The following is a 25,804-nucleotide window of genomic DNA, read 5'->3' on the forward strand; positions in this document are numbered from 1 at the left end:
ACAAATGCAATATTCCTTTTTTAGATGAATTGCTTCGATGTGGCATTTTTAACCCCCCATATAATTATCATGATATAGGAGTATTGACAAAGGAGTAGACACAGTTGAATGAGAGACTATTTAAAAGTGACAAAAATTTACTGTTACTTTGGATGCGATTTTGTTTATTTTGTGTTATACCTAAAACAATAATAAAACTAACGCAATTCTAAAAAATACCTTTATTCTACAAAGCAATAGTACAGCTGTCAGGAGAGTAGGGTGGGGCATTATGATTCTGGTAGCATCGGATATGGATACCTAATCCATAATATTACGTCTAAATTGCAATTATGTGTTCTAAATTATTCTATGAAAATGTATTTACAACTAATTAGCTTTTAAGACCGCTACAAATGATCGCCCGTTATTATCACCTCTGCAAAATGAAGTATATATTTTTATTTATTTATTTAATATTTTCTTCTTTCCTTTCTTTCTCGTTCTCGAAAGGCGACCGCGTGTCGGACGACGCTCAGTGAGTAGGCCGGCTACAAGGTGGACCGACGATCTGGTGAATGTCGCGGGAAGCCGCTGGATGTGGGCAGCGCAGGACCGATTGTCGTGGAGATCCTTGGGGGAGGCCTATGCCCAGCAATGAGCGTCGTACAGCTGATAATGATGATTTAATATTTGGGAAACCAACAGCTCTTAAAAACTATAGAAAAGAAGTATTTCTTCGGATTTTTCATATTATTTGCAATACAATATCTTTGTTTTAATTAGTATTATCCGATGCTCCATATTCAATTGCCTGTACAAAATATTTACGTTATGACGGGACCAGTTGAGTTAGCATTTTGACGACAGTCTTCTTGTCCAGTTTGCACTTGGGGTACAATGTCTGACAGTTGTTGTCCAACGACTGTCCAGCTGATATTGCCTCGTAAATTGTCGTCCCGTCTAGCATACGTCGGATCAGAGAGTTGCTGAAAAAAAGTTGTTCATCTTTGATTATTTTACTCTTTGATGACGACGTTTTTGTGTTTGGTCTGTATCTTTCTTCTGGTTTGTACTTATAGTGTCCTATTGGTCAATTACACTTCCTGCCTCATAATTAACTGCTGTAAAACACTGATTCCCAAGATACAGGCATAAGCTTAGTTTGGGACTCAGGGTAATTAATTTGTGCAATCATGTGTTAACCTAAATTGTACAAATCGATTTATAAATAAATAAAATTATAGTTGCGCAACACATCGCAAAACGCATAAGTCAAGTGCCTAATACATACAACTACCGCAGATTGATGTATCTATACATCGCTACGTACGAATATAGTTAAACCTAAATTGGCGTCAAATTTTCTGCGTAGGTATTTTTGTATGACGTGCTTTATCTACGGTGTTATGGGCTATTATTTTATTTTGGGTCCCATAACCTGTCTCTCACGTTCAAACACGATTTTTATAAAGCAAACATTTATTTTTTCAATAATTACACTATTGGTATATTTCTGATGTTATACTCGTACTTTTATGTTCCACGTTTTTATCAAAATTATTTGAATTTAAACAAAAACACGGTAACTAAGTTGTACTTTTGAGTAACGCAGTTGTTTCCCTACAAAATTCCACTGTCCCTCTCATATATTTACTCCATATAAACACACATTACTTAAAAATTCTTCAAGACGCTATTAAAATGTAATATTTGCGGTAATAACACGTAATTTAATCTTTACTTTAACAATACTAAATATTATTTTCCTTTATCAGTTTTTAATTATTCCAAAATATTTATTGTGTCCCCGCGGCAAACCAAAAAATTACGAACACTATGTTACCATACGAAACTGAGTCTTAAAATTAGAATTTTGTATGCATTTGCGCCAAAAGTCGTATAACATATAATCAAATATTATTGGGGCGCGGGGGGAGTCCGTGGCTTGGAAATTCGCCGAGTCAGTCGCGAGGACGCCGGCGGGATAGGTGCGTGTATTAATTGGGAGACCGCTGCGTGACCGCTGTGATAGGTGAGTTTTTTGAATATTGAATAATCTTTTCCGTTATATCTTTAAAAAAAGGAGCAAATATTAATTGTACACGATCTGTTTTATAAAATGAATTACCATATGAGTGCTATTTTAGAATACACGTGGTTTCTACAACTGAGTTACCGATGCACTGTGTTACTGCGAAATGTAACGCAGTTGTAGCCGTCGTAACGCAGTGGAAATACTCAAAGTTTTTGCTCAATATTTACAAATTTAATAGTTTTAATAATTTAATTTATAATTATTTCGTTACAGAGTGTCGAGTTTATCGTCCACAAGTCCCTAATCAACAACGTGTTGACCATCGGTAGTGTTTCGAGCAGGGTAGCGTGCCTGATACTCAGAATATCATCTCGATATTCGCTGACTGTCATCCAGGTATACGCTCCGACCTCGGGACACCACGATGACGAAGTGGAGACTATGTATGAGGAGATTTCTAAAGCCATGCATAGCCATAAAAGCCACTACACGATTGTGATGGGGGACTTTAATGCACAGTCGGGGAAGCGTTGTGGTAACGAGCTGAGAGTAGGGCAATTTGGATTTGGGGTCCGGAACACCAGAGGCCGGATGCTGGCGGACTTTATGGAAAAGGAGAACCTCTATATGATGAACTCCTTCTTTAGAAAGCCCGCACCCGCAAATGGACCTGGATAAGTCCCAGTAGAAATTATAAAAACGAGATCGATTTTATCATGTCGACGAAAAAGCACATATTCAATGATGTCTCTGTGATCAATGCCGTTAAGACGGGAAGCGAACGAACGGGTTTCCGAAAAGGCTTTTGCACCATAGACCACATCCATACACTGCGGCAGGTTATACAGAAGACCGAAGAGTATAATCTGCCACTTTGCTTGGCGTTTGTGGACTATGAGAAAGCCTTTGATTCGATCGACACCTGGGCGGTGTTGCAGTCTCTTCAGAGGTGCCAAGTGGACCATAGGTACATCGAATTGCTAAGGGACCTCTACCAAAATGCCACTATGTCAGTTCGAGAACAGAACCAGAGCTCTAATCCGATCCAACTGCAGCGAGGAGTGAGACAGGGAGATGGCATCTCTCCGAAACTGTTCACTGCTGCATTGGAGGATATTTTTAAGCTTCTGGACTGGAAAGGATTTGGCATCAACATCAACGGCGAGTACCTGACGCACCTTCGATTTGCTGATGATATAGTCCTAATGGCTGATACCCTGGAAGACCTGAACACCATGCTCGAGCATCTCAGTAACGCATCCCAACGAGTGGGTCTTAGCACGAACATGACAAAGACAAAAATTATGTCCAACGACCATGTCGCACTCACTCCAGTTCAGGTTGGGAACGTTACACTCGAAGTTGTAGACCAGTACATTTACCTAGGATAAATAATCCAGTTAGGTAAGTCCAACTTCGAGAAAGAGATCTCTCGTCGGATCCAACTCGGATGGGCAGCGTTCGGGAAGCTGCGGAATATCTTCTCGTCCAAAATACCTCAGTGTCTCAAGAGGAAAGTCTTTGACCAGTGCGTGTTGCCAGTGACGACCTACGGCAGTGAGACGTGGCCGCTTATTATGGGTCTCGTGAGGAGGCTCGGTGTCGCTCAGCGGGCAATGGAGAGAGCTATGCTCGGTATTTCCCTGCTCGATCAAATCAGAAATGAGGAGATCCACAGGAGAACTAAAGTCACCGACATAGCTCGGCGAATTGCAAAGCTGAAGTGGCAGTGGGCAGGACACATAGCGAGGAGAACCGATGGCCGCTGGGACGGAAAGGTTCTAGAATGGCGACCACGTGTCGGACGACGCTCAGTATAGGCCCGCTACAAAGTAGACCGACGATCTGGTGAAGGTCGCGGGAAGCCACTGGATGCGGGCAGCGCAGGACCGATCGTCGTGGAGATCCTTGGGGGAGGCCTATGCCCAGCAGTGGACGTCGTAAGGCTGATGACGATGATGACATACATACATACATAAACTCATGCCTATTTCCCACCGGGGTAAGCAGAGACTATAGAATTCCATTTGCTGAAAACGAATTGAATGAATTTGATGTCCCATTAAATATATTTGACTCAGACAGAAACTAATGTATGTTTAATATTGTTTTTTTGAGAAGTTTTGATTTTATTTTATTCTAAGAGAGTTTTGTTTAATTTGTTATGGTTTCAATTTAATTGTATTCTGTTTTTAATTGTTTTTAGTAAGTTAAACACCATAGATGCGGAAAGTTTACCATTATGTTACTTACTAAACTACTGCGTTACTTTTTTGTCCCCCATTTTTATGGAGACATTTTCAGACTTAGAACTAAAACTATCTAAGTATGTTTTAAAATTTTTGACTTTTTTTGATAATTTTGAATATATAAATGGCCTCCATAAATAAAATGCTTGAACTGCTATTGTTTTCCATTTTATTGCAAAAGTTTATCTCATAAAATCAAAATTAGGTAACGAAGTGGTAAACCTAACCATAAAAAGATGTATTAGACTGAAATGTTTCGTGATTTAATAACATAACGTCAAAAATCTTTTATCTTAATTTAAAAAAGAAAAGGTTTGAATTTAATGTGAACGTTCCCAATAATAAAACTACATAATGTAACAAAGTAACACAGTTGTTGTTTTTCTGCACCCTCCCTAGTATAAATATAAAAATAAGTGAAAAATAATTGGTAAACATCGCTGCAAATTCCTGTAAAATGTAATTTAAATATTATTATTGTTATAATAGTAAGAAATACTAACAAACAATAGCATAAATAAAAAAAAATTTTTTTGGCGAATAAGTTAACCATGGCACCCAGAATAAAATAATAGCCCTTATATCAATAGCCTAATATTAAATCTTACCTGGATAAGTTAGAGAGCAAAGCATCGAAGTCAGTGGCATTTCCAGTAACCATGTTCTCGTTGGCAAGCTGCACGTATGAGCACGCGAGTCGTTGCATGCACGCTGCAGAGTCGATGTTGTACCGACTGAGCGTCTCATCCAGCTTGTTCAGCATGTCGGACGCTTGCTGCAGGTCGGGTTCCAAGCCTGGGGAATCAGTAGATTAGGGATACACGACACGAACCGTTGAAAATCGTATATTCTCTCGTTGTGAGTCCAATGATCGACTTCATCAACCTTGTGTCAGGGTTATTATTGACCCGCTAAAGGCGTGACATGGCTCATGTAACCATTACAATACTTAAGTACATATTAGGCGGGACCGAAGCACAGAATCACCTTATTATTCGGACGATCAGGTGATGTTAGCCTGCATGGCAGTCTCACAAATTGTTTTTTTGTTAGACATGTCACCAGCGGGAATCGAAACCAGAACCTCGTAATCGTAAGCCGAACGCTCAACCATTAAACCACAGAGGCCGTTCAGAAAAATCGATAGACTTACTTCGCCCATATCCTCCGTATCCATAAGACAGTGCATGTATGATCTTAGGCAGGATGATGACAGCTCCGAAGCCCAGAATGGACCCTATGAGCACGCCACCAAGGTCTATCTTCACTGGACCGTACAAGCCGGGAGCCGTGCCGCCGTAAGGACCCTGCGAAGTTTTCGTAGGAATTAGGTTTGAACCACATCTTAGCAGCGTTCTCTAATAGGCAATATCCCGATCCCAAGTTCCGTAACAAATTTTTAACCTGTGGCCTGTTTCTCAAGGTTTTAAAATTGGATTAATGGGTGAACCTAGACGCGCCACAGAAGTTGCACTCGCTGAAGTCATCGCATTTTACGGCAAAATGCTGGTCGTACGGCGCAGATAGGCGACAGAGACGTTGCATAAAATTTCAGACAAAGATTTATAAAAAGCGATGACGCGTTCAGGCGTTCATCATACGAATTGAACTACATCTTTTGTGGTCGCACCGCATCGCACTATTCTATCCTTTTCTGTCACTCTGAACTGTTATTTGCTGGAGCGAGAAAATGCTACCGCATTTGGCGGCTTCATAAGCCCAAGGACTACATTCCCAGTTAGGCTAGGTACTTACGTCCATCGCAAGATGAACTAAGTACCTACGCTTCACCTGAGCTTTCTGTTAGACCAACGTGATAAGTGGTGAGCCGTATCGTCGTCTATAATGTTTAAACCAAAAAAAGTTTTTTGTTCCTACCTGTGCCCCAGTGCTCCCATAGGTAGAGATACCGAACCTCTGCGTCCTCTCAGGCTGGTTGTCCCTCTCCCGGTCCTCTCGACTCTTGTCCACCCTAGCTGAGGGCTCCGCTAGCTGATCTTCCGTCCGGTAGCTAGGACTCGGCATAAATCCCCTAAAATCAAACCTAACATGCGTTTTAACGGTGCAAAATTGTATACTTCCTCTTCTAGGGTGCAAAACGATCAAAAATGGCGCTGGAACTATTTTTTTTTAATAAGTAGGTTAGTAGGTATTTTTGTTGCCGTTCAAAATTTTGTTTGTATTAAAAAATAAATTCCACTGCCATGAAATTTGTATTAAGATATTTTGGATTTTTAAATGATCTCACTTTATGGTTTATGTATTATGGGATATTCAAAAGCGCGCGAAATAAAAAAAAAAACAAAATACAAAACCCATTTTCTTTTTCTGTGCCAATTGTTTGTTATCTGCCAGTATTATTTAAATATTTTATTTTTAATTAATTAATCATAATATAAAGACAAAATGATTTTGTAAAAAGGATTTATCCACGTCGCAAAACTTAATTAAGCAAATTCATAAGTATATCTATTGTACTTATACGTACATATTTATTTAAGTGCATTTTTATTATTTATTTTATTACCCGTTCCTCCGGATGATTGAGGGGACGCCTTTGCCCAGGAGTGGGACGTATTTTAAGGCGTTGTTTAAAATGTTTTTATTATAAGTAAAATATTCAAAAAATCTTACCCATCATTCCTATAATCCCCTTTGACCAGACACGCGACAACTAAAAGGTGCCACACCAAAAAACTAACAACTTTCGAGCTCATCTTGACGACACTATTAGAACTGTCCCATACTCAGCATTACCATATGCTTTATACTTGTCGTTCCATCGCTTGGCCCAAGACAATCGCATGGGGAAACACTATTGTACGGAATTACACAATAGTTTTACAACGACATTCGTTACGGTAGGAAGATGGTATCGAATGGGGAAGGAACTGTGGAATGGGGTAATTGGGTGGGTTAAAATGGGTAACTCATTTCTTTAGTGGGGTAAGGAACTTGATAGTTTATGTCGCTATTATTTTGTTGTATCCGTGGCGATCGCTCTATATTATAGTAGAACTAAAAGCCATTCTATTCAACTTGGAGTGATTCCGTGCTAAATACGTAACTCGTAAGATAGGAAATAAAATGTTAACATATTATTAATTACTTATTTAGCAGTGGTATCTTGCCGATTACGGGCGTCTCAGGCTAGATAACAGTGGATTATTTATTTTACTCCTGTTCTGGGCTGGAAGTAGGTACTTAAATAAAAAAAAACAGAGCAGACAGAGGTGTAGGTTCCCTGTCAGCTGAAGCTATGATGAAGAGAATTCCTATCTAACTTGCCTGGACAAATGCACCAACATCCCAACGATACGAAACGAAGTGCTAACGTAGTATGAAAACTACATTTAGGGCAATTTTGTGAAGACAATGTGTTTTCATCGTGACGCATTCAGAGCATGGAGAGTGCATTGTTTGTTTGGATGCCGCCATTTTGTATTCCGCAACGTGCGCTGTGACATCATCAATTCATCATCCCTACTGATATCTACTTCTTTTTTATATTTATTTAGGTACTTAACATTTATATTATGTTATGTGTTACTTAGGTAGTGTTAGTGACACCGTAACGAATACTGAGGGGGATGATTCAGACCATGATTCTGAGTTAATATCAAGGGGCATTTTCCGCCGCAAAATTCATAATTTATTTTGTTTTTTTTTTTATTATTTTAAATACTATACTTTTGTGATGGAAAATTCCACTTGATATTAACTAATAATGAGCTGAATCATACCCCTCAGTATTCGTTACGATGTCACTTACACCCTATACACGTACGTACGGTCACGAGCACTAAAATGTATACACTTTAGTACCATGTCACATTAACTTTTTTGACAAATTGAACTGTAAGTCTCACTAAATGTCAAATATGTTAGTGCGACAGAGTCCTAAAGTGGGTACATTATATTGCTCATGACTGTACAGATAGCCATACAAGTACGAATATGAGTGTCAGGGACACCGTAACAAATACTGACGGGGATGATTCAGACCATGATTCTAAATAGATTTTAAGTGGAATTTCCTGTTAGAAAATTCATGAAAATTTTAGTTTTTTAATTATTTTCAGTTCCATACTTTCGCGACCAATTCCTTGACTTCCCTAGGAAAGTCAAGGAATTGGCCTTTGATAGACTGGAATGGAAAATGCTACACCGACAAGAGCGTGGCTCTTAAATTGATGATGATGATGACTTTTGCGACAGAAAATACCACTTGATATCAACTCAGAATCATGGTCTGATTCATCCCTCAAAGGTTTCGTTACGATGATGTCACTAACAACCTGTATATTACAAGTGTTGTTACAACTACTTAGTATTAATTGGACAAGCCAATAATAGATTAGCTCAGCTTTCTTACAATGATAGGAACTTCAATAGGTATACTCGTCATGGTATAAGAAAACCAGGTATGCTCAAAAGTGACAGCCAACATTTCAAAGTTAGCCCAGCTGATGTCATCCCACCATGGGTTGTCATTTCGTAAACAAATAAATTACCCACGACCAATGTTTTTATATTTACTTAATAATAATAGTAATAATAGCAGGCGCCATAGTCCCCCATAGCTCCAGTATCCCGGTCCACTAACCCCCAACCCAATAGCCCAGTTCCCTTTGTTCCCATAATCTGCAATAGTCCTACACGAACCGGGGATTGTCTTTGGGTGCACTCACATAGTGCATACAGGGATAATCGTCGGTTGGTGTCACACCACATTTAGATTAAACTGTCTTAAGGGGCCTCTACGTGTTGGCTTCGGCCCCACGCACGCCTTCCAAAAGTCCGGGCCTCCATAGGCCCGAGATATGAAAAAGACATACTTACAATAATAATAATAAAATTCTTTATTACTCAAACAAGGTACAATTTAAACACTTAACAGCGAGCCCTGCACTAGGGATCACCCTGTTGCTAAGAAATTTTGAACTTTTAGTAAAATATTTACTTACAGGTTTAATGATTTTTACCTATATATGTAACAAGTAGTCTTCTTCTTCTTCTATCGTGTGGATTTTGAGGCGAATTACTAACCTCATCAACCCTGGTGTCAGGGTTACTATTGAGCCGCCAAAGGCCCAACAAGTAGTAGTAATTAAATACATTAGTCATTAATTCAATTAATTTTCAATAATAAAATTTAGGTACGTCCTTGGAATGTTGGAGATACCAATATAATGGTAACAGTGTGGTAACACTTGCGTCATCAAAGGGCTAGCAATGGCGGTTTGTCATTGAATTTATCATACCTGGTTTTCTTATACCATGGGTATACTTGTCAGTTATTTTAAAAACCATTAGGTAGTAATAAATGTAGCCTGAACTGATGCGACTTACATAGATTATTGACAAGTTGTAAGTAAACTAAGCTCATTACAGTAACATGATTCTACTTTTACACTTACCTACTAGTCCTACTACATATATCTACTTTATTAAATAGATAGAAAAAGATACAGTAAACAGGCTTTGCACGGTAACCACGCCGCGCGCGGCGCGAATTATCTCGAAGCCTTCGACCAATAGCCGTTTCACGTTGTCTTGTTTATTGGTCGAAGCGCGGCGTGGTTGTCATACAGATCCGGTTGGATACCGAATTAAAGACGAAATAAGTTTTCGTGGTGTATAGTTTCGCTATTATTAGTTTAAAAAACTTTATTTAAGGACGGAAACGTTATACCAGGTTTAAATTAACTCCTTTCGGAGTTAATTTGATTTTAACTTGGATAACACACATATATCGTCACGCTTGCATCCCTGAAGGGGTGGAAAGGGGTGTTAGGTATAGTAAGTGTATTATTACACCTACACCTCGATAGTTATATAATGAAATGATATAAAATTTATTCGCTCTAGAGTTGTACAAAAGATCTTAAATAGTATATTATAACAAAAAGTCCATTACTCAACCATATAGCGTGCGAATATTAAATAATTCATAATTAAAGAAACTTGTTTTAAATCTAATCTTTAATAAATCTGTCTTAAGACTAAACAATAAAAAAAAATATCTGTCTTGTGTGTGTTGTTATAATAACTTAGATATTCCTCAAAAAATCTAAGACAATCAACATAGCGAGCCAACAAAGAAAACATTAAATCGAAAATACTGACGGACGGACTTGAACCTGCAGCTTTCGTTAAGCCGGGACGAACGCTAACCATTCTTTATATGTATACCCAGAGGGTCCTTATCTTGTCCATGGAAATTTATGGATCTATATTGCCATTTTAGTTTGAGGATAGATGATTAGAACACTTAATAAGACACGATCAATTTATTAAAAACATCATAGCAGGGAACATAGAAGGAAAGGGATAAAAGGGAAGACCAAGAAGAGCTTACATGGAACAGATTAAAGAGAAGGTGAACGTCGTCTTTTGCAATACATACTTATTATTATAATCATTATTTATTATCTTCTTTGTATTGCTCTATAGTTTATGTAGGTATACTTATATTATTTATTTTATGATTAATTTTATTTTACACTCTCTATCCCGCTAAGGTTTTATTAAAATAATTTCCTATACTTAAAGATTACCTGGAAGATATTACTACCTTAGCAATAATGGCGCCTGAAGTACTATCTAACGGATTATAAATGTTTATTTTTAATATTTATTTTAAGTGCAGTAAAGAGTATTTTAGTATTCTCGTCTTTTATAAAGAGGTCAAAGAATTGGCTTTTAATAGACAAGAGTGGAGCATGCTACACCGACAAGAGCGTGACTCTTAAATTAATGATTATATCGCCAATGGCCCCGATTCCTGCAGACACGTCCTAATTTTATTATAAGTTATACCCATCATTTTCTTATCCGTTGAAAAGGAAAGGGAGGGGTAATTGACAGGCATAAAATTTATGAAACACACGTCAATTTTAGGCAGGAATTTAAAAAACCCACCCAAATTTTTATATTGGCCAATAACAGGAGAAAATTAAGTTGACAGCACACGTCAAACGGGTTGTATTCAGCGAGATGCCTATTTTAGTCGCCCGTGTTATTCATTCATTTTTCAATGTGCTAAAATGTATTAAACTATACACGATATTTCTTTATTTCGAAACTAATCAAATCTAATTGAACATCAGATAAAAACAATTAAGTACCTACAAAAAAGTAAGTTTTTAAAATTAATAAGTAATAGTTGTCAATTATCCGTCCCTTTCCTTTTCGGCAGATAAGAAAGTGACGGGTATAACTTAAAATAAAATTAGGATGTGTCTGCAGGAATCGGGGCCTTTATATATACAAAAAAAAAGTAAATTGTGCCGACGCCTTACAACTACTTAGTATTAATTTGAAGCCAATATAGATTACCGCTATAGCGGCATAGCGAGCCAATTCTAAAAAATGAAAAGCATATACTAGTACTTTCCTTTTATATAGAATCGTTAAATGCGAAATCTCTCTCGTTCTTAGTTATTGCTATATAATCTCGCGGAGAATTGCCTTTTGTTTGCGTCTGCAAAATAATTGATAGGTACACTACGATAGACATTAAGTCACAAAGACATTAACCGGCGTACGCGCCGTGAAAATATTACAAATTGCCGCAAATCTAAAGTAAGTAGAGCTATGAATGCTTACACCAACGTTGTGTTTAAAAAAATATGTTTGAACTTAAAAGTAGGTAGAGAAGTGTTCAATAATAAAACGTTTTTTACAATTATTGTGTATTTTCTTATATAATTTCATCATAACATAAGTTCACGACCATATCCCAATGGGGTAGGTAGCGGTACATCCATCGTAAGATGTTCTAGGGATCTAAGGACCAACGTCATAGGTGATCTGTTTTTTTTATAATTCATTTTTTTTACTTCTCTTGTTATTAACATACATATGTATACATAAGTCGATTTTCGTCAAAACTGTAAGTACCTACTTTCTTTTTTCCTTTAATTTCCTAAATAAGTAATCTACTTTTAATTAATTAATCCAACAATTATAAGCAATAAACTTATAAACCTACATTAAAATTTGCGAGAATAGGTTGTAAATACAGGTAGGTATGTACGATTTTTTATTAAATAAGTAATGCCGTTCTTTTCTTACGATAAGTGCAAGAAAAAGACAAAGCTAGTTTAAGAACTGTCAAACTAAATTATAATTAAGTAATGTTTTTTCCTCTTTCTCTGGCGTCATGCAAAGAACTAAGTTTATGTCTGCCACATATCACGTTGGTGTTTTATTTTCATATTTAGACGACTTAATCGTAGGTCTACCTACTTCAATAGCGAATGTCTATGACATTCTTAAGACTGCGCTTTACACGATCTAGCGGGTGTCCGAGGTGTTACCTACATCTCATTTTTCTCGTATTGCTTTATACGAGACAATGTACGGAAACTTTTCTAGTCATGCCTGTTGATTTTCCTGTCTATTTCTGCAAATACGAGAACCAACTAACGCCACAAATACATGTAGCGCACTGGCCGACGACACTGTTGCATCTTTATTAGCTAAAATTAAGAAAAAAAATCATCATTACTTTTTAATATTTTTCTAAATTTAAAAGGTCTTTGTAACCAGGCCAAAAAATTCGAAAAAAATCTAAATATAAAAATTTGTGTTCTTAACTTTTAAAAATTCAAAAAGTGAAATATGGAGATAAAGAATTGAGTTCGAAAATTAAAAATGTGGGTGAATAAATTGTTTTTAACGTGTGTTTTCGTTTTGGTGACAAGTGAGAATCGTTTTGAAAAGGACAATAACGGTCCTAAGAAGGCGAGGTTGTTCACTTTCAACACGAATGATGATGACGCGGTGACGGTAAGTTATCTTCAAGTTTGTTACTTTCCTACAAGAATGGGGTAAAGAACAATTTCAAAACGTACCTATTCAGTTGTTTACCTACCCTAGACTTCCAACATGAGGCAGCAACCATCTAATACCTAGGCACTGTACCCATTTTAGAAATCTGTCGTATTTAAATCATTTGACATGTAGTGAGACTTACAGTTCATTTTTTCAGAAAATTTTATGTGACATGGGTCCACTGAAGGCCCTTTGCCTGAAGAATAATACGTGCAGTTTTAGCGGGTTTTTAACTGATCCTATAAATAATTCGAACGTACTAGTACTTATAACTTATGTTCGTTACATGGAAAAGGTGTGTTATTACCTATAAAATTGTTCTACCTCTACACACAAAGCCCACTAGTTAAGTTAATCAAAACGAAATAGTATTTTATGCAACAGTTGTATAAGAAGGGTCAAAAAATGCGAGTGGCGTGAGTTGCGATGTGAGCCTTGGCGAACATCGCAATAAGAGACGCCACGAGCATTTTTTGACCTAGTTATACAACGTTGCATACAATACTTTTTCTACGACGACGTAATTTTAAATGAAACAAAAATTTTCCAATTTATTTTCCAACGCGCGGGAAAATGGCGGCAAATGTATACTTTTTTTTTATAGTATATCTATGGCACCAAACAAAGTAAAGGTGCCAGTTTCCAGGTCAAAAAAAAAAAAAAAACAACAACAATGCTTTTTTGGCGACATTATAGTACAGTTACACTTTGTAAACAATGCTTTTATAGGCCATAGAGCATACACTTTTTCAAAGAGTTTAATTATGTATGTACTTATATTAGACTTTTTGGTTATTTAAATGCCAGATTAAAGTAGAGGAGTAGAAAAAATCTTTTATAAAACTATAGCTGGGGCCAAGAACAAACCCATCAAAGGCAAAAAGCTACTACTTATCACTAAAAGCTAAATCACAGTTAAACTATTACACAGTTAATGAATAAAAAATAATAATATGTGGGGGTATGCTCCATACCCCCTCCGGTTGATTGAGGGGAGGCCTGTGCCCAGCAGTGGGACGTATATAGGCTATTTATGTATGTATGTACAGTTAATGTATATAAAAATGATAAAACGAATATTTTTATTAATATTTTATAAATTACTTAAATCATTGTATGCATATAAAACAATACTTGCAAAATAATTGCAATAATATTGTTAAAATTAAGTAGTATATATCTCGTATAAATTTTATTACTGACTATTAAGTATGTTGTCCTCTCTACCAGTTGCAGTGCCCTTACCGGGTCCATGTTGATACTATAATACTTAATTCTGTATTTTTATAACACCACATTTTGTAAGAATATAATATGATCGCAATAAAACATAAAAATTTTACCAACTCCAGAATGGATGATTGGCGTAAGAAGGTATTTAAAATGTATTTAATGTTTCAGGTGGATCTAGAGTTCTCCATCCCCTTCCTCACGATCCCGGCAAAAAATGCTGTCAGTTATTTTAATGGATTCTGGCCTGTAAGTTCAGTTATGATTCCACTTAAGTACTAAAGTTGAATTCAGTGGTTTTCCAGCCCGAGGATTCGATCCAGTGACACTACGATTTACTTAGAACAAAAGTAAGTAAGTAAGTACCTCATTACGGGCGTTACTGTAGAATTAGCCCTGGTAATGAAAATATCCTTAAATAATATAAATCCGGACCAGGGTTGATGAGGTTGGTACTCCACCTCACAACCCACACGATAGAAGAAGAATCATATAAAAGCGTAAGGTCACTAACTGACTCACTCATAACGAAATCCTAAAAGTCTCTGCATAGATTCCTTTTAACACGTAGGCATATAATAAGGAATAATACTACGTATAGAACGGTAACTCTCTGCTCCCCATCAGCGGCTGAGCTAGCTTTACCTCACCCCCCTTCAGTCGTACTTTAGTCTTCAATCGTATGGCGTCAGACGTCACACACATAGATGCGCGTGTACGATAACGTCCATAAGTAGTGCCTGTGTAATACGAGGTTCTTTGTATGAAGTGTCCTGGGTGTGGCGTAGGTGCTCACTAAAACGAGATTTTGCGAAATTCAACCTCTAAGGGGTGGCAAAGTTTGTATGTAGTTTTAATAGTAGGGTTTCACGCGAACGAAGTCGCGGGGAACAGCTAGTTATTGTATATTATTTGTCTCCAGAGTGTTCCATCGATAAATATAAACCTAGCGACCCTGGCGCTGGGCGGCGCCATCATCTTCGGCTCCACGGTCCTGTTGCCGCTACTCAGCAAGAACTTAGCTGCACAGTATCCTCACGACAGATATTCCAGACGTAAGTGTTATAAATTAATTTATTATGAATTATGAACATAACATAACGTAAGCTCATGACAGAGGTAGAGAACTATGTAATCACAGCTTCCGCACTTAAGATGAACTAATCATTGATGCAAGTCTGGTACCGGGGTTCGAACTGGCGCGGGCGCACCCCGATTGAGAAGCAAACCGGTGAACCACAGAACCACATTGTTTTACCGAATGTGCCAATTTTCATGTCTAAAATAAGGTGCCAAAATCAACGGTGATCAAGTTACGTCCTTTACATAAACTACGAATGAAATATGGTCTGAAATAATTATGTCATTATTTATTTATGTTCATTATATAAATATTTTCAATTCAACAAAATCAATAAGACTTTAAAAAAAACCGACCACTTGAAAAACTTAGGGACACGGGCAGCAACTCTTTTTGGACACTTTTGGCTTCGGCCTGATCGATACGCAGGACTTTTTGCACTTCACTTTGGGAGGCTCCACGATTCCTGCATCAGCTGGGATGTACTGGGTCTCGACGTGGATGTAGGTCTTCCTCTTCCTAGACTTAGGAGTGAGGTCAAAGCAGCCGAAAGGCGGGGTGTACTCGATATCCCAGGTTGCGTTACTTGACAAAGAACTGAGAGATTCCTCTTTGCAGACGCAATCGGGATCCTTAAACGCCGGACAACTGTCTATGACCTTGTCGATTGCAGTTAGATCATTACAATAAACATCCATGTAAGCACATTTGCAGATATCCTCAACAGCTTCGGCCAAAGCTTTCCTAATTTCAGCGTCCCGCTGTTTCTTCAACTTCACCATCTTACGAGCTTCCACCTTCGCTCGTTCTTCGGGACTCCGTTTCTTGATGATCTTAAAAACTAAAGGATCGCAGTCCACATAGGGGTCCTCGTTTGGTTGGATATCCGTCAGATCTTTCAACGGATTTACCTGAAATGTAATTAATGGCCAGTTTAAAGAGGGCTACTTTTTGCAGCGATCGACATGACGACACGACAGCATCACCGCCAGATATAACAACCATTTGTATCAATGCAGACTCGCATGTAGCTGCTTACTTGTATAGTGAACACGTCTCCTTTCCGTTGCACCCTGAGAGCAGGCTTCGGCAGCAGGGGTTCCTCCGGCTCAGAGTCGCCGCCCCCCATGTCGGCGCCACCAGCGTGCCGTCGCTTCTTTTTCTTCTTATTGCGGTCCCGCTCTTGTCCGCCGCGAGGACACTTGAACGTCATGTTCCGTGCCACGCTCTTGCCAATCATGCCTGGTGACCAGCCTCGGCGGGGCTGAAACAAACATATATTTAGTCTAATATACTTAATTTTGTGTTAACAGACATATCACAAATAGCCTATATACAGGCCCCTCCAGTGCGGATTGGTGGAGGCGTTTAGCTAGTAGCCTGTGAACAACGGCTAAAAGCCTTCCAAATCACGAAATCATCTTATTTTTCGGATGCCAAAGTCAGAGCAGTCCAATTTTGTCCTAAAGAAACTAAAACCAAAACTGACCTTCATCCCAGGAACGTCGTGGGCATTCCACAACCAGCCCATGTTGCCGGGCACCGGGTACCCCTTACCCAAGAAGGGGTTGCATAACTTGTGCCCAATCACGACGCCTGTCAACAAATGTGGAGTAAATCACAGCGAAATGATTTTAACGTTTAGTAAGTACTCAAGTCCAATCTAACGCTAACCCCAGGTGATGTACTGTTTCCTTCCCGTTTGACACCGGGGAAGTGACAATTGCAAGTAGATCCATCCTACGGTAAGGAGATATTATAGGAAAACGATGCAACGTTTATTAAACACATCATTATCTCTCACGCGTTATCCCGTAAGTTCGCCTGAATTCGACTGCAATTCAAAAAACACTAAATTGTTTTACCTGGGTACATATCCCCGAACGAATAGTTGTACTTGGAAGAACTTTTCTTTTTTTTCTTCTTCTCATTTTCCTCTTCGTTTTCCGCCATCTTGCTTGTGGTTGTTCACAACTCTCTGACGGACATAGTTTTATTTAAGTATGTTTATACCTACCCTAACAGCCTCCGTGGTCTAGTGGTTAGAGCGTTAGGCTCACGATCTGGAGGTCCGGGTTCGATTCCCGATGGGGACATGGTCGAAATCACTTTGTGAGACTGTCCTTTGTTTGGTAAGGACTTTTCAGGCTTGAATCACCTGATTGTCCGAAAAAGTAAGATGATTCCGTGCTTCGGAGGGCACGTTAAGCCGTTGGTCCCGGCTATTAGCCGTAAAAACACCTCCACCAACCCGCAGTGGAGCAGCGTGGTGGAGTATGCTCCATACCCCCCTCCGGTTGATTGAGGGGAGGCCTGTGCCCAGCAGTGGGACGTATATAGGCTGTTTATGATACCTACCCTATTAACATAATACCAGTAACATTCCAGCGCTCGATGTAAGCGCTGGTGTGGACACTGGACTACTTACTGGAACGATGTGAATCTGATGTGAGTTTTGATGTCGTTTTCTCAGGGTCCGTTTACCTTACAACCCAAAATGAAAATCGCCTAATATAGGTTAGCCGAAAACGTTTCTCGGACATGCGGGTTTCCTCACTGTTTTCCTTCAAATACATGATACTTTTTTTTTGATCCAGAGATGAATTCGAAAATGAATTTTCACAGTACCGAAAATATGTCCGTAGTATGTAAGTATACATACTAACTTAATACAAAAAAGTTTGCCATACAACCTGCCTGAAAGTAAAATTCTAAATGCTATTATTATTAAGTACTGGATCTTTTTCATGCATGAATGAATGTTTTAGACTCAGAATTCTGCAGTGCAGTGCTCAAAAATATGTTGCAGACTCATGCTTATCTCATATGGCATTAGCATTTTTTTGTGTTTGTGTGAATAAAAATAAAACAAAAAGTGATATTAGTTGTATTAAAGTATATTAAGATGTTATATATACTAGGGGGTTACAAAATAAAACTTCAGTAAGTACTATTGAGTTTAGCTTTTTTTCTCGGCAGCTTCACGTTCAAACTTTTCTTTAAAATGTTCCTGTATGGACAGTTTGTGTGCTCCACAGCATGATTTCCCCATGAGGGCTAGTAATCTTTGTTCTTTGTCACAGCATCTTCTTTCAGTGTCCACGTTGAACCTATTGAGGCATCTAAAGTCGTTCTCCTTTTGGCTTTTCATGTATTCTTTTATTGCTTTCTTTATCCTTTCAAATTCCTTTGAACAGCAGACTTTACCAGCTTCACTGTAGCTCGGTGGCTGGTTAGGCATAACGGCAGTCTTGTACATGCGAGCGAAACCATCTGGTACAGTGCACGGTCTGCCTAACACAGGACAGGGTCCTAACTGGATGGGAGGTAGACCGTAGGGAAGTGGCTCAGCTTCATCCTCTTCGAATTCATTCTTGTCTTCTTCATCATTCATCATAGTGACCGGACAGTATGCTTTATGCTTGAAGGATGGACAGTAAGGTTTATGTTGCTTCCTAGCGTCAATGTTACAGGCTTCAGTAAGACATTCACAGTCAAACGTCTTGCAAGGCGGTGTCGGCTTGGGAGGATTACACCTGCAGTCTTTATCGTCGGGTATATCAGTGCAGAAATTATTTATTGTGCGTTTACCATCAGCTTTTACTTCAGCATTATAAATCTCGTAATTAGGACAGCTGCGTGTTGGTCCCGTATTAACAGGCGGATTGGATGTACTAGGAAAATTATCATCTTCAGAACCTTTCTTACCGCAACCGCAAGTTTTCATCGGGGGTACCATATGTGGCGCTGGAGGATACTTGATTTCACAGTTATTGACAACAAAGTTCGTACCAAATAATGATTCCATTAACTCGGGATCTCTAGTTATACCTATCATATAGTTTACGTGACTTGGTTTCGGTGAAGCCTTCGGGGTGAAACCAGTTCCATGCAAGTTTTTGATTCTATCTTCACAAGTTTCGCCGGATTGAGCAACACCACCACAACCTGGACAGACTGGTTTGGCTTGGTTTTCTGGACATTTATCGCGATGCCAGCGGTCATCTTTACATCCACAGCGACCACAAACTTTCTTTGAACCGTCATCCTTCTTTGCAGGTAAGTTTCCGCCATTCGTTTCTCTTTGATATATGTCTAATTGTCTCAAATAGTGTTTTATTTTGTGAGCCAATGGACAGTTAGTGTTTCCACAAGGACCAGCAATATTCCCCATTCTGATTTTCTCAATTGGAAATTCTCTAGGTGTCCGTTTGTTTGGATCTGAAGGATCATGCTTACATGACCTCTCAGTACCCGGTGGAGCAGCACCGCAACTTTGTAGCTCTGTACATACTTCTATCTTTTTGTTTGCCATAGCAATTACATCTGGGTCTTCTAAAGTAGCAGTTTCGTATAAACTGCCCGCCATGACGAAATTAGGATTCTCACCATCTACTCTGTTACATTCAAACATACTCGGGGCTTTGTCTGTTCTGAAAACAAAAAAGTTGGGATCCTTATCTACGAGTTGCTGAAATTCTGTTGTAATGCTTGTACCCAGTGCACTTAATCTCAGTATGAATGAGACTTCCCCCGCTAATTTGCAGCAGCATTCTGCATACAGACGAGTTACTTCTTTGATTGCCAAGGGTTCATGTAACCTGCAAACATCCATCGACTCCTTTAGGAAAATGTAAAACTCAGTATTCCAAAGCATGTTCCCGACTCCTACAAATATTTCTTGTTCCTCTTCATCGTCGTTCCAAACTTCGATCTCTAGTGGAAACTTGCTCAGGGTCACTGCTAGCACGTCTGGATATGACGGAAACAGATATGATTTGCCCACTCGGATTGTTCTAGACCACTTTCTGTGACCTTCCAAGTCGCAATTGACAATGTCGTCTTTCCGCGACGATGCGGCTAGTTGGCTCTCCTTGATGATAAATTGAACTTTTGGTCCAAATTTCACTTTGATGATGAGGTTTTTGTCTGTGTTGGTGTCTGGGTCATCGTCACGAACGTATACGGATACTTGGTCTATGAATATCTCTACCATGTACATTTGCTCCATGACCTGCAGGGAGCAACAGTTTCTTTGTCAGAATCACTTCACGTTAACTGTAAACTAAAATTAATTTTGATTGGAAGTCCGTGTTAACATGATATTTAATAATACGCAAAGAAAACAGCTGTGATGGTTTAGCGGGAAAACGCGCCCCTACTTTTTTTATTCGGATTCTGTAATTAATCGTACAACTTGAATGCTCTCGAATTCATGTGTGGACTACGTGTGATTATCACGTGGTTAAAGGAAAATCTGGTGAGAAAACCCATACGGGCCGAAAAAATATTCGGCGACATGTAACTTATAGATAGTCAACTTGAAATCAAATTATATTTATTAGGCAAATATTGATGGGCGTCAATTTATTCAGTTAAGGTAAACGGACCCTGGATAGATGATCGAGGCAAAAAATGTTATTTATACTTAAAAATATAGCCAAATGCGTAGCAATACTTACTGTAGTATTATTGGTTCTGGCCCTGTCCTATGAAAGGTAAAAGGTAGTCATAATTATGGACACTGAAAATTTTATTTTGTAACCCCACCGAATGTTACTTTTTTTCCATGACCTTTTTATACAACTGACATGATTGTGATGTCATTCAAATTTAGAATGCCATGGCCGACGTTTTTCTTTTTCTTTGTTTTCAGTGATGATTATAATGCAAAGAGGTTCGATAGGTACGTTTTATTACATAGTAAGTAAAAATACAATTTTATCTACACGGACGGCAGTCCCCCATGAATACGATCAAATGGCTGTACCTACCTAACGCTGCACAAAAAAAAAACAACGTAGGTAGTTGTATACTTACTATACTTTGTTCATAAATATATTTTTCTTTTGTATATAGCCACAGTGGTTCACCGGCTTGCTTCTCAAACGGGGAGCGCCGCCGGTACGAACCCCGGTACCACAGTTGGCTCGACCGACGTCGATACGGCTCACCACCTATCACGTTGGTCTAACATAAAGCTCGGTGAGGTGTGGGTACCTATTTAGTTCATGATGTACGGTCACGAGCATTAATATGTATACACTTTGGTACCATGTCACATTAACTTTTTTGACAAATTGAACTGTAAGTCTCACTAAATGTCAAATTAATATGTTAGTGCGACAGAGTCCTAAAGTGGGTACATTATATTGCTCATGACTGTACAGAGGTACCCAGTTGGGATATAGTTGTGAGGTTACGTAATGTTTTTGTATATAATCTTGTGTTTGTGTGTAATACCTAAGTACTTTTAAGTACTTACTTAAAAAAAACTATTATTATTATGCTATTTAAAAATATATTAATTTTATGGGCTTTTGTTAAGTCTTGTTTACCTGTACCAAAATTTTCAGTTCTGGATAGCGCTCAGTTCAGCACGGATGCTCTCCTGGACATAGCGAGCCAGTTGCTGGCAGACGGGCAGTCGGTACGCGGTTGCGCTCTCAGGATCTCATGCTGGACCGCTCAGAGGAGCGACGCCGAAACGATCAGGACTTGGCATCAGATTATGAGGTAAGAGTGAAGATGTTTGTATCGTTTCTTCACAATCGAATACACTTGAAATAAATTGATTTGCACAAGAGCACACCGTGTCGAAGAGAAAAGAGGAATGTTAGACGGCAGCCTACATAAGCCGGGCAGCTCAGTTGGTAGAACTCTTGCCTCTCACTTTGAGGTCGCAGGTTCGAATCCAGCACAGACCTAAACCAAGTCGAATGTTTGGATCAAAAATGATTATCACGTGATCAGCGGTGAAGGAAAACATTGTTAGGAAACCAGAGGTAGGTACTTACATTCATCGCAAGATGAACAAATTGCCCACATCTCACCGAGCTCTCTGTTAGACCAACGTGTATCGCCGTCTATAATGGCCGAGTCAAATGTGACATTGACTGCATTTAAGATTAATTAATAACCCATTGGTACAAGTCCGGTAACGGGGTTAAAACCAGCGCTCCTCATTTGAGACGGAAGCCGGTGTACCTCAAAACCACAGTGATTTCAGACTTCTGGGTGATAACTAAAATTAGTACTCCTGTTCCAGCAACAACTTGCTGTCTCCAGTGATCAACTCCACGGCCGTGGCTGACGCCATGATGTCAGGCAAGCACGGCCGCGACTGCGAGACGTATTCTCCCTGCCCCCTCAAAGAGCAACATGTCCCGATGCTCCTCAATAACCTGGCGTTATTCAATTCTATACGATAATTGCATTTTTTTGTAGTCAGTGCTTTGACATAAGTACCTATACCGGCCTGACAGTGACTGCTTTTTGGATAAGTACTTACCATGTACCCTTTTAGGACCCTGTCGCATTAACATTGTGAGAAATAACCATGTCCAAACGGACCTCGCGCCAAAGGAAATTTCTTACAAACAAAAACTACAAAAAGTACTTATTTACCCAAAAAACAAAAGTTCTCTAACAATAACTCTGCTTTGGACGAAAAAAGATTACCTAATTTGAGACTTGCAGTGCAGTTTGCCAAACAAGTGAATGTGACAGGGTACTAAAGTATCCTAATTGATGTGACCGGACGTCCTGCTAGGGCTTAGAGCACATGTTTGCTTTTGTTGAGACACTGACCGTAATTACCCTGTGCGAAATTAAAAGAAACTTTGTTAGAGTCCTCCAATGCTAACTGTGTAGAGATATTAAATTACGAATTAAACGTAATTCCACCTAAGTATAACGCGTTTATCACACGACGCGGTCGGTGAGACGGTGTTTGTGTGTTAAGAATCGATGGCATACATGTCAAACCTACCTTGCCGACCGCTGTGAACCCGACAAAGACCTCACTGGCGCGGTCGACGATTTCCTTCAGCGCTTATCGCTATGGATCCACTAGAGTCGATTAATTATTTCAAATATTATCCTCTCAGACGACGCCCTGAGCCGAGGTTCGCGCCCAACTGAGCACCCTCAGGCCTGTGGTCTTAAATTTTGTACTGGTAGCCCTCAGTACTCCCTACGTCCAGCCAAGTAGTAAAAAAGTACCATTTGCGGCAAATCTACAATAAGTCACGTACTTTTTTTTACCGCCGACCGCTACTACGCCGACCGCGAGAGCGACCATGTCGTAACCCACGATACCACCAGGGGTATCGTAGGTCCGAATTGTCGTGTGATAACCGCCTAATTACTAGTACTGTCAAGTACAAAAATTAGGTAATCTTTTTCGTCCAATGCCGAGTACTTTTTGTAGTTTTTGTTTGTAAGAAATTTCCTAAGGCGCGAGGTCCGTTTGGACATGGTTATTTCTCACGATATATAAGTTCCTCCGTATGTTCAGAGAGGAAACGGTTACGTATTTGAATATCTAAAATTGAAATACTTTACGTAAAAATACCTACGTTCAGAATCCCTAAAATCATTATACCCAATGGTTTATAATACCTTAGCTTATAACGCCGACTTATAAAATACCTAAGTTTAAAAAAACTAATGGACTAAATGTCTAATGTAATAAAATATCTACAGTTATAACACCAACGTTTAAAATACCCAGTGGTCAAAATACCTAAATGATGCATCACTCGTGAGCGTTTTTCTTAAATAGTAGTTCGGGCGCCGCGAGCAAAAAAGAGGGTGGACTTATAAAATTGTCTCTTTGTTTATGTTTTCGATATTTTGTATAATTATCATCGGAGTTGTAATTTTTGTTGGTTATTATCGTACTTTAGTGTACTGTATTATTTCTGTACCTTTGTATTACTAAGTAGAAAATTACACTTTTATTTTTGATAACCATTATGTTGATTAAAATTTAATACTGTAATAGGTCGTGTTTCTTTTTGCTTATACCTTTTGATCTTCACATACTAACAGTATTTTGAATTTAGGTCAATAAACTTTGAGGTACATCAATTTAAGGGATTTTAAACGTAGATATTTCAAGTTTTAGCTTTATGAACTTAGGTAGCATAATCCATTTGACATTTTAAACTTGCGGTATTTTGAATTTAATTAGAAAAACCATTAGGTATAATGATTTTAGGGATTCTGAACGTAGGTATTTTTACGTAAAGTATTTCAATTTTAGATATTCAAATACGTAACCATTAAAGTAGATACTATTACTACCCGTTCGAGTCAACTTGACGCCTCGCCGAAACATGTTAAGTTACTAAGGCGTTTGTCAAACGACACCACGCACTAACGCGGTTGGCGGTCAAGCAGTCGGCAAAGGAATTATTATTATACTACCTAATGCACCTAACCCAGCTCGCGCATCGATATTGGGAAAATCGACGCTATTAGGGGTGGTATTAATAAACGAATCTCAGCTGAGACTGCCCTCAAGATCATGCTCAAGTCTCTGTTTTTATATGAGAACTGTCACATTGACATGATCTTGAGGGCAGTCTCAAAGCTGAGATTAGTTTATTAATCCGCTACCACGGGAAGGAAACTCACTCATAACTCACAACCGTCTCAGGGTGAATATCAAAATATGCCAAGTTTGGTGGCGAACTTTCATATTAATATTTTCGTGAAAAATTGGGTTCCGACATGGTTACCGTGGTTACCATGATTACGCCCATCAATTTGCTATTACACTACATAATTGGGTAGTTTCCTGGGTCAAAAATAAATTATGAAATTCTAATTACCTACTACTTAAATAATGACAGATCTAAAGGTGACGAAAACATTTCCTTTTACCAATTTAATTTATTTATAAATTTTAATAAAGAAAAATGTAACAATAAATGCGTCATTTTGTCACGCTTTTTCATTACGTCACAGGTTGCTTTTTCACACGAATTCCATAGTAATTTCGTGTTTTGACGTTTAGTAAAGAGTAACTGATTTGACTAGTTGGAAACTAACCCTATTCCGATCGCTGAGCCCGTCTTTTTCTGTCGTGTGGCTTGTGAGGTGGAATACCAACCCCATCAACCCTGGTGTCAGGGTTAATATTGAGCCGCCAAAGGCTCATGTAACGACTACTTACATCAGTATGGGTAACCGGGACCAAGGGCTTAACCTGCCTGCCAAGCACGGATCATCTTACTTCGGACAATCAGGTGATCAACCTGTAATGTCCTAACAAAACTAGGGATCACAAAATGATTTTGATTCCTAATGAGCCCGTGATCTTGAAGGAAGCATTGGGAAGGAGGGTTTGGGAAATGTAATAAGCCGCTTATATATTATAATCTCATGAACACGAACGCCACCTCGCCGCGCGGTGCGCTGCTACAAAATCCGTGTCGTGTGATAGACGCCTTAAACGGATAGTTTGTTATTATAAGCACTTGTTATCAATATCAAAAGGCACATCAAAATAATCTTGTAACACTTGAAACTGATTGCACTTAATTCTATAAATAAAACATATAGTTACTTACTTAGTTTTTAATTAAAACAAAATAA

At 38.8% G+C, this 25,804-nt stretch overlaps 2 protein-coding genes across 2 annotated transcripts; one reads left to right on the forward strand and one right to left on the reverse strand.

Moving 5' to 3' along the window:
* Positions 1 to 258: 258 nt before the first annotated feature.
* Positions 259 to 6,983, reverse strand: LOC126375315 (uncharacterized). Its single transcript, XM_050022257.1, has 5 exons — positions 6,901 to 6,983; positions 6,145 to 6,298; positions 5,420 to 5,573; positions 4,875 to 5,061; positions 259 to 968 (listed from the first exon to the last, which is right to left on the reverse strand). The coding sequence occupies exons 1-5, from the start codon at positions 6,981 to 6,983 to the stop codon at positions 812 to 814; spliced, it is 735 nt and encodes a 244-aa protein (XP_049878214.1). The 3' UTR covers positions 259 to 811.
* A 5,623-nt stretch (positions 6,984 to 12,606) lies between these two features.
* Positions 12,607 to 23,993, forward strand: LOC126375324 (uncharacterized). The gene is made up of 5 exons (XM_050022267.1): positions 12,607 to 13,062; positions 14,509 to 14,586; positions 15,260 to 15,392; positions 21,775 to 21,934; positions 22,467 to 23,993. The coding sequence occupies exons 1-5, from the start codon at positions 12,928 to 12,930 to the stop codon at positions 22,627 to 22,629; spliced, it is 669 nt and encodes a 222-aa protein (XP_049878224.1). The 5' UTR covers positions 12,607 to 12,927; the 3' UTR covers positions 22,630 to 23,993.
* Positions 23,994 to 25,804: the final 1,811 nt, after the last annotated feature.

Source organism: Pectinophora gossypiella, chromosome 18 (genome assembly GCF_024362695.1).
Source record: "Pectinophora gossypiella chromosome 18, ilPecGoss1.1, whole genome shotgun sequence".
In the NCBI taxonomy this organism is placed as follows: domain Eukaryota; kingdom Metazoa; phylum Arthropoda; class Insecta; order Lepidoptera; family Gelechiidae; genus Pectinophora; species Pectinophora gossypiella.